Genomic DNA, 16,844 nt, shown 5'->3' on the forward strand with positions numbered 1-16,844 from the left:
GAGTTGCTGCCTTACAGTGCCAAAGTCCCGGGTTCTACCCTGATAATATCAGTTATATGAAATGCTACATAATTCTATGCTACCAATTAATTATGGTGGCTTTTAGTTATAAAATGCGTAATATGAGAATACTTTTTGTAAGAATATATGGAACAAGCGAGTATAGTTTGAACATTTACAAGGAGAGTTGTTGGTCTTGTGGACAATTGATATTGCATATTCTTCTAGCTAATTATTTATTTTGTTTTTAAAATGCTTCCTAGAGAGACAAAACCAATTGCCATGTGTCCTATTGATCACGAAGGAATTATTTCAAATTGGGTAAGATAAAGTTATACACAATTTATGAAAAAAGGAATGGAAAGCAGCAGTAAAATTCCTGTGACTGGAACGAGTGAAACAAGTTTTCTTTACCATATCTGCTTCTCTGCTTTAAAGCATTTGTATGTTAATTAGGAAAATGTTAATTTAATGAAATAATTGAAGGTATTGTCTACTTAATGTGGCCTCACATGAGTACCATGCTAAGAAATGGAAAAGCATAGGTAGCTTTTGCAGTAATGAGTCCATGATTTCTATTTCTTTGGCTGAAAGCAGTGATTCCTGTGGTAGACAGGAATGAAGATGATGTTGCACACATTTCTATGAAGGATTAAATGTATCGCAAGTGAAACTTTACCAAATAGAATTATCCCATTTGTGCTGGCAACATACAGGCTGCCTGTGGCATCATTATACTGGATTCCACTGAAATGTACAATAATCATAGAGTGTGGTAACAGGCCCTTCGGCCGAACTTGCTCACAACATGTCCCAGCTACACTACTCGCACCTGCCCGCGTTTGTTCCATATCCTTCCAAAACTGTCCTATCCATGTACCTATCTAACTGTTTCTTAAATGTTGGGATAGTCCCAGCCTCAACTACCTCCTCTGGCAACTTGTTCCATACACCCACCAATGATTGTATGCATGTCACATACATAAATAAATAAAGGTATTCCTAGTCTTAAAAGAAACAGGCTGCTCAATATTTGTGGGATACTGAACATTTCTAGACATGGGTATGGATTGGGCTGTGGAAATGTCATATCTATAAAAGGTCAGCGTTTTCAAGAGGCAAGATGACAAGCATGAAAATTGGTAATTTAAGAGCATTTCGAAGGGCTCAGCTTAACTATATCGATCGACTGGATAATCTATGCTGATGTTCACTTGACATCAACTTAGTACTACAACAAGATTTGCAAGGACCAAAAATGGGGAGAAGACTACAACAAAGAGACAGAAAATAATGTAAAAGGGGAAGGTAACATAATTGTTATAGTGACTGTGCATTATTGAAATTTATTTCTGGTGTGAATAAATTCAACATGAAGAATAGGACAAAGTGTTTGACATTTGCACATAGCAAGTCAAACACTTTTTGGAAATATTACTTTACATCCAACTCTCCTCCGAATCAAACGTGATTTTGATGGAATACTTAATAACATTCCTTTATTGGGTGAAGTTAAAGAAAAATAGGTCATGTGACTTTGACCAAATAAAATGGATTTGAAGCTATATTATACCTTTTAATGAATAGGAAAAATTGACTAAGGAGCTTCCCAGAAATATAAGGAAGAAAGTGGACATCAATCCAAAGTCGGAGCTATGAGGAAGAGTAATCAAAAGTTATGTTAAAGAGATAGACTTTAAGGTATCTTAAATGACAAAGTTATTGAGGCTGGGCCAGTTTTCACATATACTGCAGGTGCAATACAATTAACCTGGCCATATGCCCAGGTTATGGCCAATGGAGGGAAACAAAACTTGGCAGTAAACAGGTTAAAAGCCCAAGATAGCATTTTAAAATATATAATGCATTTAACATATCATTGTCTAACAATAAAAGTACAGCCAATGCTCTGTATTACCTTTTAATTTTTCTCATCTGTTTTAAGAGAAAATATCCCGCGTTAACTTAATGCGTTAATTTACTCTCAGTGATATAACCATATAACCATATAACAATTACAGCACGGAAACAGGCCATCTCGGCCCTACAAGTCCATGCCGAACAAATTTTTTTTTTTTTTCCCCCCTTAGTCCCACCTGCCTGCACTCATACCATAACCCTCCATTCCCTTCTCATCCATATGCCTATCCAATTTATTTTTAAATGATACCAATGAACCTGCCTCCACCACTTCCACTGGGAGCTCATTCCACACCGCCACCACTCTCTGCGTAAAGAAGTTCCCCCTCATATTACCCCTAAACTTCTGTCCCTTAATTCTGAAGTCATGTCCTCTTGTTTGAATCTTCCCTATTCTCAAAGGGAAAAGCTTGTCCACATCAACTCTGTCTATCCCTCTCATCATTTTAAAGACCTCTATCAGGTCCCCCCTTAACCTTCTGCGCTCCAGAGAATAAAGACCTAACTTATTCAACCTATCTCTGTAACTTAGTTGTTGAAACCCAGGCAACATTCTAGTAAATCTCCTCTGTACTCTCCCTATTTTGTTGACATCCTTCCTATAATTGGGCGACCAAAATTGTACACCATACTCCAGATTTGGTCTCACCAATGCCTTGTACAATTTTAACATTACATCCCAGCTTCTATACTCAATGCTCTGATTTATAAAGGCTAGCATACCAAAAGCTTTCTTTACCACCCTATCTATATGAGATTCCACCATCAAGGAACTATGCACGGTTATACCCAGATCCCTCTGTTCAACTGTATTCTTCAATTCCCTACCATTTACCATGTACGTCCTATTTTGATTTGTCCTGCCAAGGTGTAGCACCTCACATTTATCAGCATTAAACTCCATCTGCCATCTTTCAGCCCATTTTTCCAAATGGCCTAAATCACTCTGTAGACTTTGGAAATCCTCTTCATTATCCACAACACCCCCTATCTTGGTATCATCTGCATACTTACTAATCCAATTTACCACACCTTCATCCAGATCATTGATGTACATGACAAACAACAAAGGACCCAACACAAATCCCTGAGGCACCCCACTAGTCACCTGCCTCCAACCCGATAAACAGCCATCCACCATTACCCTCTGGCTTCTCCCATTCAGCCACTGTTGAATCCATCTTGCTATTCCTGCATTTATACCCAACAGTTGAACCTTCTTAACCAACCTTCCATGAGGAACCTTGTCAAAGGCCTTACTAAAGTCCATATAGACAACATCCACTGCTTTACCCTCGTCAATTTCCCTAGTAACCTCTTCAAAAAATTCAAGAAGATTAGTCAAACATGACCTTCCAGGCACAAATCCATGTTGACTGTTCCTAATCAGACCCTGTTTATCTAGATGCTTATATATATTATCTCTAAGTATCTTTTCCATTAATTTGCCCACCACTGAAGTCAAACTAACAGTTCTATAATTGCTAGGTTTACTCTTGGATTGCACTACATATAATGAATTACATCAATAAATAAAGGTATTTACTTATGCTGAAGGATAAATGTTTATAGCAGAGTTTCACTTTGTACCATACTAAAAAAATCCATTCATCATTTGTGGCTTTAGACTAGATATCAACTACAAGCATTCTTGCTGCTGCTTTCCATCATCTCATACACCCCTTCACCGATCTAATTTGTACCCATTCATGTATTGGTGAGTGCTTCTAAATTAAATTACATTTGCATGGGGACAGGACGGGTGACACAGTGGTGTAGCAGTAGAGCTGCTGCCTCACAGCGCCAAAGACCCAGATTTAATCCCGACCACAGGTCTGTCAGTATGGAACTTATAAGTTCTCTCTGTGACCAAGTGGACTTTCTCCAGTTGCTCCGGTTTCCTCCCACATTCCAAAGGCGTGAAGGTTCGTAGGTTAACTGGCTTCTGTATATTGCCCCTAGTGTGTAGGGTGGGAACGTGAGATAACATAGAACTAGTGTACAGGTAATGGTCGGCATGGACGGCGGGCCGAAAGGCCTGTTTTCACCCTGTATCTCTAAACTAAACTAAAATGTTTTCTGTGAAGTTTCCCAAAATCTGCTTTGCTAATTTGAGCTTTACAGTGCATTCAAGAAGTATTCAGACTCCTTCACTTTTTCCACATTTTGTTACGTTACATGGATTACATGGATTACATTTTTTATTTTATCATCAATCTACACACAATACCCCATAATAAAAAAGCGAAAACAGGTGTTTAGAAACAACTGAAATATCACATTTACATAAGTATTCAGACCTTTTACTCAGTACTTTGTTGAGGGACCTTTGGCAGCGATTACAGCCTCAAGTCTTCTTGGGTATGACACTACAAGCTTGGCACACCTGTATTTGGGTAATTTCTCCCATTCTTCTCTGCAGATCCTCTCAAGCTCTGTCAGGTTGGATGGGGAGCGTCGATGCACAGCTATTTTCAGGTCCCTCCAGAGATGTTCGATCGGGTTAAAGTCTGGGCTCTGGCTGGGCCACTCAAGGACATTCACAGACTTGTCATGAAGCCACTCCTGCATTGTCTTGACTGTGCGCTTAGGGTCGTTGTCCTGTTGGAAGGTGAACCTTCCGTCTGCGCTGAGGCCTAATGGCGGAGTTGGCGACCTCGAGACTCCGGAGGCAGAGCCAGTCAGGACTCGCCCTGGGCTCGCTCCTGTGAGGGCGGTCCGGCTCGGGGCTGGAACGGCGCTCCCGTGAGGAGCTGTGACGTTCCCGTGAGGAGCTGTGACGCTCCCGTGAGGGCGGCCTGGCGCGGTGCTGAGACTCTCCCGTGAGGGGCTGTGGCGCTTCCGTCGGGGCTACCCAGCCCGAGGGTGGAACGGCGCTCCCGTCGGAGCGGCCCAGCTCGAGGGAGGAACTGCACTCACGTGAGGGTGATCGGCTCGGGGCTGGAACGGTGCTCCGGTGGCTGGGACGGCGTTCTGGCGGCGGTGACCTGAGTCTGGGGTTCAGCCGCGGGCCAGCGGCTGCGTCCGCTGGACTGGAGGGCGGCAGCTTCGACCACCCCGGGCCGCGGTGTTTGAGCCGGCCTGTTTGCGGGGTTCGGTGAGCCACGGGACTGGTTGTACCATCGCCCAGTGGGGTATCGCCTCAGCGCAGAGGGAGAAGAGGAGGGAAGAGACTGCAGCCCTAAGATTTTTGCCTCCACCACAGTGAGGAAGTGTTTGGAGGACTCACTGTGGTGGATGTTAATTTGTGTTTATTGTTGTTTATTGTTGTATGTATGACTGCAGGCGCGAAATTTCGTTCAGACCGTGAGGTCTGAATGACAATAAAGGTAATTCTATTCTAACCTCCGCCCCAGTCTGAGGTCCAGAACGCTCTGGAGCAGGTTTTCATCAAGGATCTCTCTATACTTTGTTGTGTTCATCTTTCCCTCGATCCTGACTAGCCAGTTCCTGCTGCTGAAAATCATCCGCACAGCATGATGCTGCCGACACCATTCTTCACCGTGATGAGTGGTGCCTAGTTTCCTCCAGACATGTCGCATGGCATTCAGGCTAAAGAGTTCAATCTTGGTTTCATCAGACTAGAGAATCATGTTTCTCATTGTCTGAGAGTCCTTTAGATGCCTTTTGCCAAACTCCAAGCAGGCTATTGTGTGCCTTTTACTGAGGAGTTGCTTCCGTCTGGCCACTCTACCATAAAGGCCTGATTGGTGGTGTGCTACAGATATAGTTGGCCTTCTGGAAAGTTCTCCCATGTCCACAGAGGAACTCTGGAGCTCTGTCAGAGTGACCATCAGGTTCTTGGTCACCTCCCTGACCACGGCCCTTCTCCCCCGATTGCTCAGTTTGGCCCGGTGGCCAGCTCCATGAAGAGTCTTGGTGGTTCCAGATTTCTTCCATTTAAGAATGACAGAGGCCACTGTGCTCTTCGGGACCTGCATTGATGTAGAAATTATTTTATACCCTTCCCCAGATCTGTGTCTCGACACAATCCTGTCTCGGAGGTCAACAGACGATTGCTTCGTCTTCATGGCTTGGTTTTTGCTCTGACACGCACTGTCAACTGTGGGACCTTATATAGACAGGTGTGCGCCTTTCCAAATCATGTCGGATCAATTTAATTTACCACTGGTGGACTCATCTAGTTGTAGAAACATCTCAAGGATAATCAATGGAAACAGGATGAATCCAGGCTCAATTTTGATGGTCATAGCAAAGGGTCTGAATACTTATGTAAATGTGATATTTCAGTTATTTCTTTTTAATTACTTTGCAAGAATTTCTAAACATCTGTTTTCGCTTCTTCATTCTGGGGTATTGTGTGTAGATTAAAAAATGAATTTAATCCATTTTAAAATAAGGCTGTAACGTTACAAAATGTGGAAAGATTGAAGGGGTCTGAATACTTTCAGAATGCACTGTATACACAACATTCAAATACCTGCTTGCGACAAATGAGATTTTTTTTCAGACAGTTTTGTTTCTGCTGTAGAAATGGTTGGTTATGTGGAACTATGTAGAATGAACCATGACAAAGCAATTAATCTAGTATAGAAAAGTTTTATTCATCAGTTCACAAAATTTATTCGCGAATTGACTATTTTTTATTGGACACAAAATTGATCCCATATACGAATAAACCATCATATCATAATAGTATTATTTCTGATCACTCACCATTGACTTTTATACTTAAAATTGAGGGAATGCCGAGTATAAAACCTTTTTGGAGGTTCAATGCACACATATTAAATAACCCGCAGGGTTATGAGAATATAAAAGAACAAACAAAACTTTTTTTCGAAATAAATGACACACCGGGTATTTCTGCACCGCTATTATGGGAAACCTTCAAGGCATATATTCGCGGTGTCATAATCTCTTACCAAAGTTTTCAAAATAAGGAAAATAAAAGAGAACTTCAGCGGATAGAACAGAAAATAAAATTACTAGAACTGGACAATGCAACTGACCCAACCATAAATAAACATAATAAGATAACTTTATTGAAATATAAAGTCAATAGAATACTATCGGCTAGAGTAATAAGATTATTCCAAATTACAAAATAAGCACACTTCGAATTTGGGGATAAGCCACATAAACTACTTGCGAGGCAACTGAAGCAACGAGAAAAGGAAAAAACTATTACTAAAATTAAATCGGATAAGGGTGAGTTGCTAACATTGCCTAAGGATATTAATAAGAGGTTTGCCCAATTTTATCATAATTTATATACATCTAAAATAAAGACAGATGTAAGTAAAATTACAAATTTTTTAGATAATTGCAAGCTCCCAAAATTGGATAGTTTAGAACAAGAGCAATTAGGAGCACGGATTACTAGTGAAGAAATAAAACAAATAATAAACTCACTGAAAAATGGGAAGACCCCAGGACCAGACGGTTTTAGTAATGAATTTTATAAAAGATTTCAGGAGTCAATTGTACCAAGATTATTCAATTTATACATGCAAGCTTATACTGAAAATAAACTACCAGAAACCCTAGCAGAAGCAACAATAACGCTTATACCAAAAAAAGATAAAGATTTAGATGAACCGGGTTCTTATAGAGCTATTTCACTTCTAAATACGGATCAGAAAATTTTAGCAAAGATTCTAGCTAGAAGGCTAAATAATTATATTAACAATTTAATAAATACGGATCAAACGGGATTTATACCCAAAAGACAATCATGTAATAATTTGAGAAGGCTTTTTAATATAATGTACTCTCATAATGAGGACAATGAAGATATCTCAGTTATCACGTTGGATGCAGAGAAGGCATTTGATGAAGTAGAATGGCAGTATTTATACAAGGTACTCCAAAAATTTAATACGGGAGAGAATTTTATTAGATGGATTAAACTACTTTACGATAGACCTATGGCAAGAATATTAACTAACAATACGCTATCTCCAAAATTTTACTTATCAAGGGGTAATAGGCAAGGGTGTGCCTTATCACCATTGCTATTTGCCCTTATGATAGAACCGCTGGCCGAAAGGATTAGAAATCACCCGAATATTCACGGATATAACAGCAAGGACTCAAAGAATAAAATTTCATTATATGCTGATGATATCCTTTTATATATTACTAATACACAAACGAGTATACCCACCTTATTAACACTAATTGAGGAATTCGGCTCTTTTTCAGGATATAGAATAAATTGGAATAAAAGCGAAATTATGTCTTTAAAACCACAGGATTCGAGACACTTACTAAAATTCCCCTTCAAAATTGCAACGGAAAAATTCAAGTATCTGGGTATTCAAATTACAAGAAGACACAAATCATTATATAGTGCCAATTTTATACCACTATTAAATAAACTGAATGATACGATTAAATTTTGGAAAACGCTTCCGCTCTCATTGATAGGTAGAATTAACGCTATAAAAATGACTTTCTTACCACAATTAATATATTTGTTTCAAGCGATCCCAATATATATTCCAAAATATTTTTTCAAAAAACTAGATTCCACTATCACTAATTTTATATGGGACTACAGAACACATAGAATTCAACGAAAGCATTTGTGCAAATCTAAAGAAGTTGGGGGTTTATCATTACCTAACTTTATGTATTACTACTGGGCAGTGCATATTAAGAACATAATGTACTGGCTGGATAGCTCCACTCAGCAGTTGGAGTGGATAAGAATGGAGAAAGAGGAGTGCTATCCGCACGATATAGGAACGATCCTGCTCTCACCGATAAAATTGAATAGTATAATATATAAGAAGAACCCAATTATTCACAATATAATAAGAATTTGGAAACAAATAAAAGTATCCTTGAAATTAAATAATTTATCAGTACTAACCCCACTATTGAACAACCCCGCATTCAAACCTTCTCTCATCGACAACGCATATCAACAATGGGATAGACTGGGGATTAGGAAAGTAGGGGATATGTATGAAGTGGGCAAACTGTTATCATTTCAACAATTAAAATTTAAATTTAAATTGAAGGATAATCAATATTTTAAATATATACAGGTATGTGACTTTATGAAGAAATATACACATAGATTTCAAACTATATTTTTAGATCCTTTAGAAGAAGCAATGAATATTAAGGCTGATTCACAAAAATTAATATCATACTTTTATAATAATATATTAAATAGAGAATCACCCTCAACAGAAGCATTAAGGGAAGATTGGGAACATGAGCTAATGATAAAGATCTCGAAGGATAGATGGGAAAAGTATTTGATGAATACACATAACTGTTCTATTAATGCAAGACATAATTTAATTCAATTCAAATTATTACATAGACTATATTATTCAAAAACGAGGTTGAATAAATTTTATCCAAACGTCTCTCCCAGATGCGATAAATGTTTGTTTCAAAACGCTAATATAACACATTCATTTGTAGGATGTACAAAGTTGAATAAATTTTGGAGTGATATATTTGATATATTTACAAAGCTTTTCAAGTCAAGAATAGAACCCAAAACGGAATGGATTATATTTGGAATAATAGGAGAAGATACCAATTTAAATAAAGATCAAAATGTTTTTTTTAATTATGGGTTAATAATTGGAAAGAAATTGATACTTAAATTTTGGAAAAATACAACCACACCAACTGTTAAAATGTGGATTAGGAATATGATGAACATAGCACGCCTTGAAGAAATGAGACTCCGACTAATAGATAAATATGACCAATTCTTAAGGAGTTGGTCTCCTTTCATCGACTTTTTGGAATTATGGGTTAATAATGTGATGCAGCGGTACCGTAAAGATTATGACGCGGATAGATCTACATCTCCGAATACAGATTTGAAAAATTCTCTTTTAAGGGGCCTTCTCTTCTATTTCTACTTTCCACTTTCTCTCTTCCTTTTTTATTTTTTATATACACACTTCACGTTTTTCTACTCTCTACCATCTATTTTTCCACTTTTTCCTCTTTCTATTGTTTTCTTTTTCTTGTCTTGCTTACTTCCTTCTCATAACAAAACTAGAGGTTGTACATAGAATGGATTACGGTATTACATAGTTGGCACCTAAAATTAGGTTCCACTGTACTGTTTTGTGCTGTATTAACTTCTAATAAAATAAACAAAAAAAAAAAAAAAAGAAAAAAGAAAAGTTTTGTATTTCCAGTAAACCTAATAAATGCAATTTTTTAAATAGATATTTAAAGATAACTGCTGCAAGAGGGAAGTGTGGAATTTGATGGTGTATTGTAAAAATGCACCAGATTGCAACACAAAAGTATCCTTTGGGCGTTTAGGGGTAAGTCCTTTCTTTGGAGGTGCTTCAATAATTTATAACAAGTTGCTTGCAGATTTATAACAAGCTGCTTATTTCACATGTATGGATAGAGTAATAAGATGTTGCCACTTGTTTCAAAAGTACTTCAGAATCAAAATAGCACACTGATACCTCCCTCCTCAAATGGAAAACGCGTATTATCATTTGATGTAATCATTTTTGTATTTTTGTCATCATTTATTAAAATTTGAGAAAGGATCCTATGGTAATGTTCGCACTTACAGCCAATTGAAATTGTTTACTGGAAAAGGAATTTGAGAGATTGCAGGCAATATCTTAACGTTGAAAAAAATAAGAGATCTGCAGTCTTCTCAGATGATGAAAATGCTTAACATTAGGGACAGGCGAGGAACTCACTTCCAGTTTTGATGAAAGCAGTCAATCATGCAAAGAGGGGTGATAATTAAACATTATAATCAGACCTGTCTTAACTTTAAGGGTCATTCTAATTTTAACCACAGTCAAGCGCAGAATACCTGGCATCTGACAGCTGGTGAAGTAAATACCTATCAACACTGCTTAAGGGCTTGGAGGAGACGTGTTTCCACTGAACCTCCTCAGTTACACAATTAACATTCACCACTGCGAATCTATCTGCTCCTTCATGATGGGATACCCCACAACCCATAATTAGGATGCTATCTACCCTGCTGCTGTCTGGAAAATGTACGTAAACTTAATATTCTCATGTACACCTTAACAAAATAGAAATAGTCACCATGTGGCGCTGTCCTAAAGTCAGGGCTAAGGCAGACTGAAGCAGAACAGAACATGTATAACATGTCACTGAGTCTTTGCACCTTCGAAGTATTTGACGATGACTAAATAAAAAATGATGACTCTGTTGGTCAAAAATAAAAAGAGTATGACTCAACTACAATGATAACTTTTTCATTTTACTTAATTTATATTAATTAACAAATTGAAATCTCACAATGAGCTTATACAATGTCTTTTCTTTGTTCTTTTAGGATCACCTTAAAAAATGTCAATTTGAAACTGTAGAATGCATCAACGGTTGCAACGCTGTCTTGCAAAGGAAATATTTAATCGATCATTTGCAAGCAGTGTGTGAATTTAGAGAAGAGGCTTGCCAATATTGCAAAGTGACTTTAATCTTTAAAAATATTAAGGTAATGTTCTGTACAAAAAGGTATATTTTGTTCACTTCAACACCTCGCCGTTAATCGTAGACAGATTTGCCCATCAAGCAACAGTAACCATTTAAAATGAGAGTAATTAATTATCTGTGAAGCAAGTTTGATTGTTCTGAAGGTATGAGGGGGTGCTTTATACAGGCAAATCATTTTGAATGATGAACATTGGTGGAGTTCCCCAGAAAATTCCGAGGACAAATGTATTATTTCTGGCAGTTCTGGCTGATGTGGATAAAAGAAGGATGCCTGGATGATATTTCTCACCCTACCACAGGGGCCCAAATACAATCTCAACTTGCCAATGCTAATTAATTTGGCATAATCTAGAAAGCAAACATTGCACTTTCATAATGGCGAAGGGCGCGGACACCAACAGAATGAATAAGCTCATCAGGAAGGCTGGCTCCGGCCTGGGGGTGGAATTGGATTCATTGGAGGTGGTCTTGGAGGGGAGGATGCTTCTCAAACTGCGGGACATCTTGGACAATACAGCTCACCGGCACCTTCAGCAACAGACTGGTTCCACCGAGATGCAGCACAGAATGCCACAGGAGATCCTTCTTCCCCGTGGCTATCAAATTGTACAACTCTTCCCCCTTCTGTTGTGGAATAGACTGACTCCCCTTCTCCCCCCCCCCAATCTTTGCACATCCCCAATCCTGGAATTTCCACTCGTATTGTCTATTGTAAATTTAATTTCATGTTTCATGGATCTTGTTGTGTTTTATGACTACTGGCAGATCAATTTTCCTCCTGGGATAAATAAAGTTCTACCATATCATATGTGGATTGTGCCTAGGGGACAATGGGAACAGCGTGCTCCTGCTGTAAATTAGGGGAACATGCTGGAGTTGTATTGATTGCTTTTGTGTGAGCGAGGCCCATAGATAAAACTAACCATACAATGAATTCCAATTTATTTCAAGTAAGTTTACTTAATATGAATGGCACATGATCAGCTCAGATTGATGTTTACTTTGTTTTAGGATCATGAAGTCATCACATGTCCGAAGTATCCTGTTTATTGCACAAACAATTGTGGTGCAAGTTTTATGAGAAGTGAGGTGAGCAATATTTTAAGTAACAGTAATAGTGATTTTGGATGTTAATGAATGAGACAAATGTGAAAACATGTTTGATTTAATGACCATATTTCTCCTCTGATCAACTTTACTATCAAAATGCATAATTTCACTTAATACTGTCACAAAAAAAAGAACCAGAGAGCCTCACAGCACAGAATCAAGAGCCATGACCCACTGAGTCAACATGAACCATCAAACAATCGTTAATACTTATCCCATTTTTACACCTCCATTCACTCTCCCTAATTTCATCGCTTACCTACATGCTGGGGATATTTACAGTGGCCAATGGACCCACTAGTCCATATGTCTTTGGGATGTGCAAGGAAACTGGAACAAGAGGTTGAATGTACAAACTGATTATGCACTAGACCTGAAGTCAAGATGAAGCCCAGGTTGCTGGGTCTATGAGCAGCAGCTCTACCAACCTATGATGCTGTAAAACCTCCAAAAGAAGAATTTATCTTTAGTTAATGCTGGAAATCTGAACTAAAAACAGAAAATACTGGAAACGCTGAGCAGGACAGAGAGGACTGTGTAAAGAGAAGCAAAGTTAACATTTCAGCCTGAGACTTTAATACTGTTTCACATTCCAGAGATCCCACCTGACATTAAGTTTTGTTTAATTTAGAGTAGCACTATGGAAGCAGGCCCTTTGGCCCACTGATTCTACGCCAACCATTGATCAGCCATTCATAGTAGTTATGTGTTATCCCACTTTCTCATCCACTCCCTACATACTAGAGGCAATTTACAATCAATCTACAAAGCCACACGTCTTTAAGATGTGGTTGGAAACCGGAGTACCCGGAGGAAACCCATGCTGTCACAGAGAACTTTCAAACTGCACGCAGACAGAACCTGAGTTCAGGGTCTAACCCGGGTTTCTGCTGCTATGAGGCAGCTGTGCCACTGTGCCACCCCTACTGACATGCTGAGTATTTCCAGTGTTCTGTTTTAATTTAATAGGATACAGGTCATCTTTGGGTTTTTTTTGGAATGTTGGAATGAATGAATCATTGTTATACTTGAAAAAGAGGCAGAGATCAAAAACCTTCATCAGTACTGGGACAGACAGGAAAAGAGAGACCTATCAATGTGTCTTTGGGTTGAGGGGGAATACCAAAGGAAAGAAACCCACTCAAGCCCAGAGAGAACAGGCAAACTCCACAGATGGAGCATTCAAGGTCAAAATTGAAAACGGTTCCCAGTAACTGTGAGGCAGTGGCACCAATTGTTACATCGCGGTGTCTATATCAGCCATAAGGTCTATGCTTTGTAGCAGGTCCAAGTGAAATTGAAATGATTTATAGAAACAATATTCCCATCTGGCACATCTAATTCACTGACTTAAAATTAACATTAAATAACACAAGCTGTACATGTCCCCTTAGATTTCTATTATCTTGGATACCGAAAAGAAGCCCACACAATATATTGTTCCTATAAATTAGCAATGGCCATATCACTTTTACAAAAATAATAGCCTTAAAACATACTTGCATAACTCTATAAGTCTGCATGCACTGGTATTTCAAAATGTTTGTGGTTTCTTGCAGATTGATGCACATCTGACTATCTGTCCAGAAGCTGAAGTGGAATGTAGCTACAAAAAATATGGTTGCCATGCCAGGGTAAGCAGGGATAATGATTGTCAAATGACTAGCATTCAATACTTAATATCATAAAACCATCTGTAATGTTGGCATTATTTTTTAAAACACCCACGTTTTCAAGAGAGAGATTTAGCTCTTCAGGCTAAGGGAATCAAGGGATACGGGGAAAAAGCACGAATGGAGTACTGATTTTAGATGATCAGCCATGATCATTTTGAATGGCGGTGCCGGTTCGAAGGGCCGAACACCTATTTTTCTATTTCTTCTACGTTTCCATTTTTACAGGAGAAACGGAAGAAGATGAAGGAACATGAACAATCTTGTTTAAATGAACATTTATTGCTTGTTGTTACAAACAATAATAAATTGGAAGCACAGGTAATCTATCTACATACTATTACTAAAACTCTCATCTTGACCACTTCCGGTCTGCGTTGTAATTAAATTTGCGCAAAAACCTTACCCTATATCGCAAGGATTTTTTCGCCACCTTACTCACCATTCTCCTCTGCTCCAAGCGCACCAAGTTTTGTTCTCATCGGTGAAATAATAGAAAAGTTATGAAGGTTTAAAAAATCGTGAGATCAGCAGATTGGTCCTCTCGCCTGTCAATCACCATGAAGGTAACGCCCTTTCCGGGGGTGAGGAGAATAAAGCCCTGGAGGGTGTGAGTATGTGTGTGAGTCCGGAGGTCGCGCTCAGTCCGAAAGTCGCGCTCAGTCCAGAGGTCGCGCTTAGTCCAGAAGTTGGGCGTGAGTATAATCAAGAGAGTTTTAATGTCGTATGTCCGGATGTGTGTGTGTGATGGAGGGTGTGTGTGTGTGAGAGAGAGATGGAGGGTGTGTGTGTGAGATGGACAGTGTGTGTGTGTGAGATGGAGGGTTTCAATCAATCAATCAGATGTATTCATCACATACACAATAGAGTGCAGTGAAATGAATTTGCCAGCAGCGGTACAATAAAAAAGAACACACAATACACAATACAAATTTAACACAAACATTCACCACAGCATTCATCACTGTGGTGGAAGGCACAAAGTACAGTCAATCCTCCTCCATTTTCCCCCGTGGGTGGGACCATAACCTCTGCAGTTGCCGCTGCGGCGGCCAGATGACAGGCCCTCTTGTCTGGAAGGTAAGTCGCTAACCGGTGCTCCCCTACCAGAGACCACGGCTTCAGGATGACGTAGGCCACAGGCCGATGGTCTGAGCACTTCTCCAGGGATTCTTGGCAAAGGATCCCGCTCTGGATGGTAGGTAGGTCCCTGCTGCACCCGCGGCTAGAAGCTCCGCAGTCCACGGCTTCAAGGTGTTGTGGGCCGGCAGGCCGGAGCTCTTCTTCTCCGGGGGTCCTCAACAAGGGATCGCAGGTTCCAGACGCCGCAACCACGGCTTTAGACTGAACAGTACGCAGGCCAGCAATCGGAAAAAGTTCACGCTGCGCCCGCTGCTGAAGCTCCAAGCCCGACTCCGGGAAAGGCCACACCAATCCTTGGTGTTAGGCCACGAGGGAGGCGACATGGAAGAGGAGGAGGCGACCAAAAGCTGCTTCCCCCTTATCCCCCCACACAAGACACACCGAAAGACATTAAAACACACATTTGAACATACTAACAAAAACATAAAAAGTAGAAATGACTAACACTGCTGGCAGGGCAGCCGAGATGGAGGGTGTGTGTGAGAGAAAGATGGAGGATGTGTGTATGAGATGGAGGGTGTGTGTGTGTGATGTGAGGGTGTGTGAGTGTGATGGAGGGTGTGTGGGTGTGATGGAGGGTGTGTGTGTGTGTGATGGAGGTGTGTGTGTGTGTGAGGGTGTGTGGGTGATGGATGAGTCCATCAACCGTGAGTGAGTGAACTGTAAGTCCATCAGCCGTGAGTGACTGAACTGTGAGTCCACCAGCCATGAGTGTCTGAACTGTGTCCAAGAATCCATTCGGCCCACAATGTCCATACTACCCCTCTGGAAACCAGTCCGTTCGGCCCCCAGCACTCATACTAGCGCTCCAGAAAGCCCCCCCCCCACTGGTCACCAATATTGGAATTGGTGGAGAGGTGTAATATCGCATGAGGGACCCGTCCTCCCATGTGAAAATGGGACCCAACGCATCCCACTTAGTCTAGTATTTAATGCAAGGCACATAGTTTTACAGCAAATTTATCAAATGCATGTAACCCTTAAAATGCCATTTTCTGCTCTGCGCTTGATTCTGCATTCCTCCTCAACAATTGAAAATCTCAAACTTCTCCATTTAGAGCTCCTTGGCCCGATGACTAATTTTCATACAATCACAAAATCCTCACTCTTTCTTCCTCCGAGGACCACTCATTACTCTCAATTCAGTACTCTCCACTGTCCACTCTGTGGTCTTTAATCGCAACATTTCCTCCACAACATTCAAACACTGAAATATTTGGCTAATGGGTGGCACAGTGGCACAGCAGTAGAGTTGCTGCCTTACAGTGCCAGAAACTCAGGATCGATCCTGACTAGGGGTGCTGTCTGTACATTCTCCCCGTGACCACATGTGTTTTTTCTGGGTGCTCCGGGTTCTTCCCACATTCCCAAGACACGTAGGTTTCTAGGTTAATTGGCTTTGGTAAAAATGATAAATTGTCCCTCGTATGTAATGCGGGCGGTGTAACGGGGAGCGCTGGTCGGTGCAGACTCAGTGGGCCGAAGGGCCTGTTGCCGCGCTGTATCTGTAAACAAACTAAGCTAATAAATCGTTCAAGAAGGAACTGCAGA

The 16,844-nt window shown here is 40.1% G+C and overlaps 1 protein-coding gene and 1 long non-coding RNA gene across 4 annotated transcripts in view; one reads left to right on the forward strand and one right to left on the reverse strand.

The window, feature by feature from the left end:
- The window catches only part of LOC129699700 (TNF receptor-associated factor 5-like), a 46,318-nt gene that overhangs the window by 20,667 nt on the left and 8,807 nt on the right, over positions 1-16,844 (forward strand). For 2 of the 3 annotated variants that reach the window (XM_055639703.1, XM_055639704.1), the window contains exons 3-8: positions 264-321; positions 10,095-10,196; positions 11,207-11,368; positions 12,379-12,456; positions 14,037-14,111; positions 14,379-14,471. In XM_055639703.1, coding sequence (XP_055495678.1) covers positions 264-321; positions 10,095-10,196; positions 11,207-11,368; positions 12,379-12,456; positions 14,037-14,111; positions 14,379-14,471 — 568 coding nt within the window. The remainder of the gene's footprint in view (positions 1-263; positions 322-10,094; positions 10,197-11,206; positions 11,369-12,378; positions 12,457-14,036; positions 14,112-14,378; positions 14,472-16,844) is intronic. The other variant, XM_055639705.1, reaches the window with a different exon arrangement.
- The window catches only part of LOC129699704 (uncharacterized), a 62,529-nt gene that overhangs the window by 12,451 nt on the left and 33,234 nt on the right, over positions 1-16,844 (reverse strand). The window lies entirely within an intron of this gene.

This window comes from Leucoraja erinacea, chromosome 8, assembly GCF_028641065.1.
Source record: "Leucoraja erinacea ecotype New England chromosome 8, Leri_hhj_1, whole genome shotgun sequence".
NCBI lineage: Eukaryota > Metazoa > Chordata > Chondrichthyes > Rajiformes > Rajidae > Leucoraja > Leucoraja erinaceus.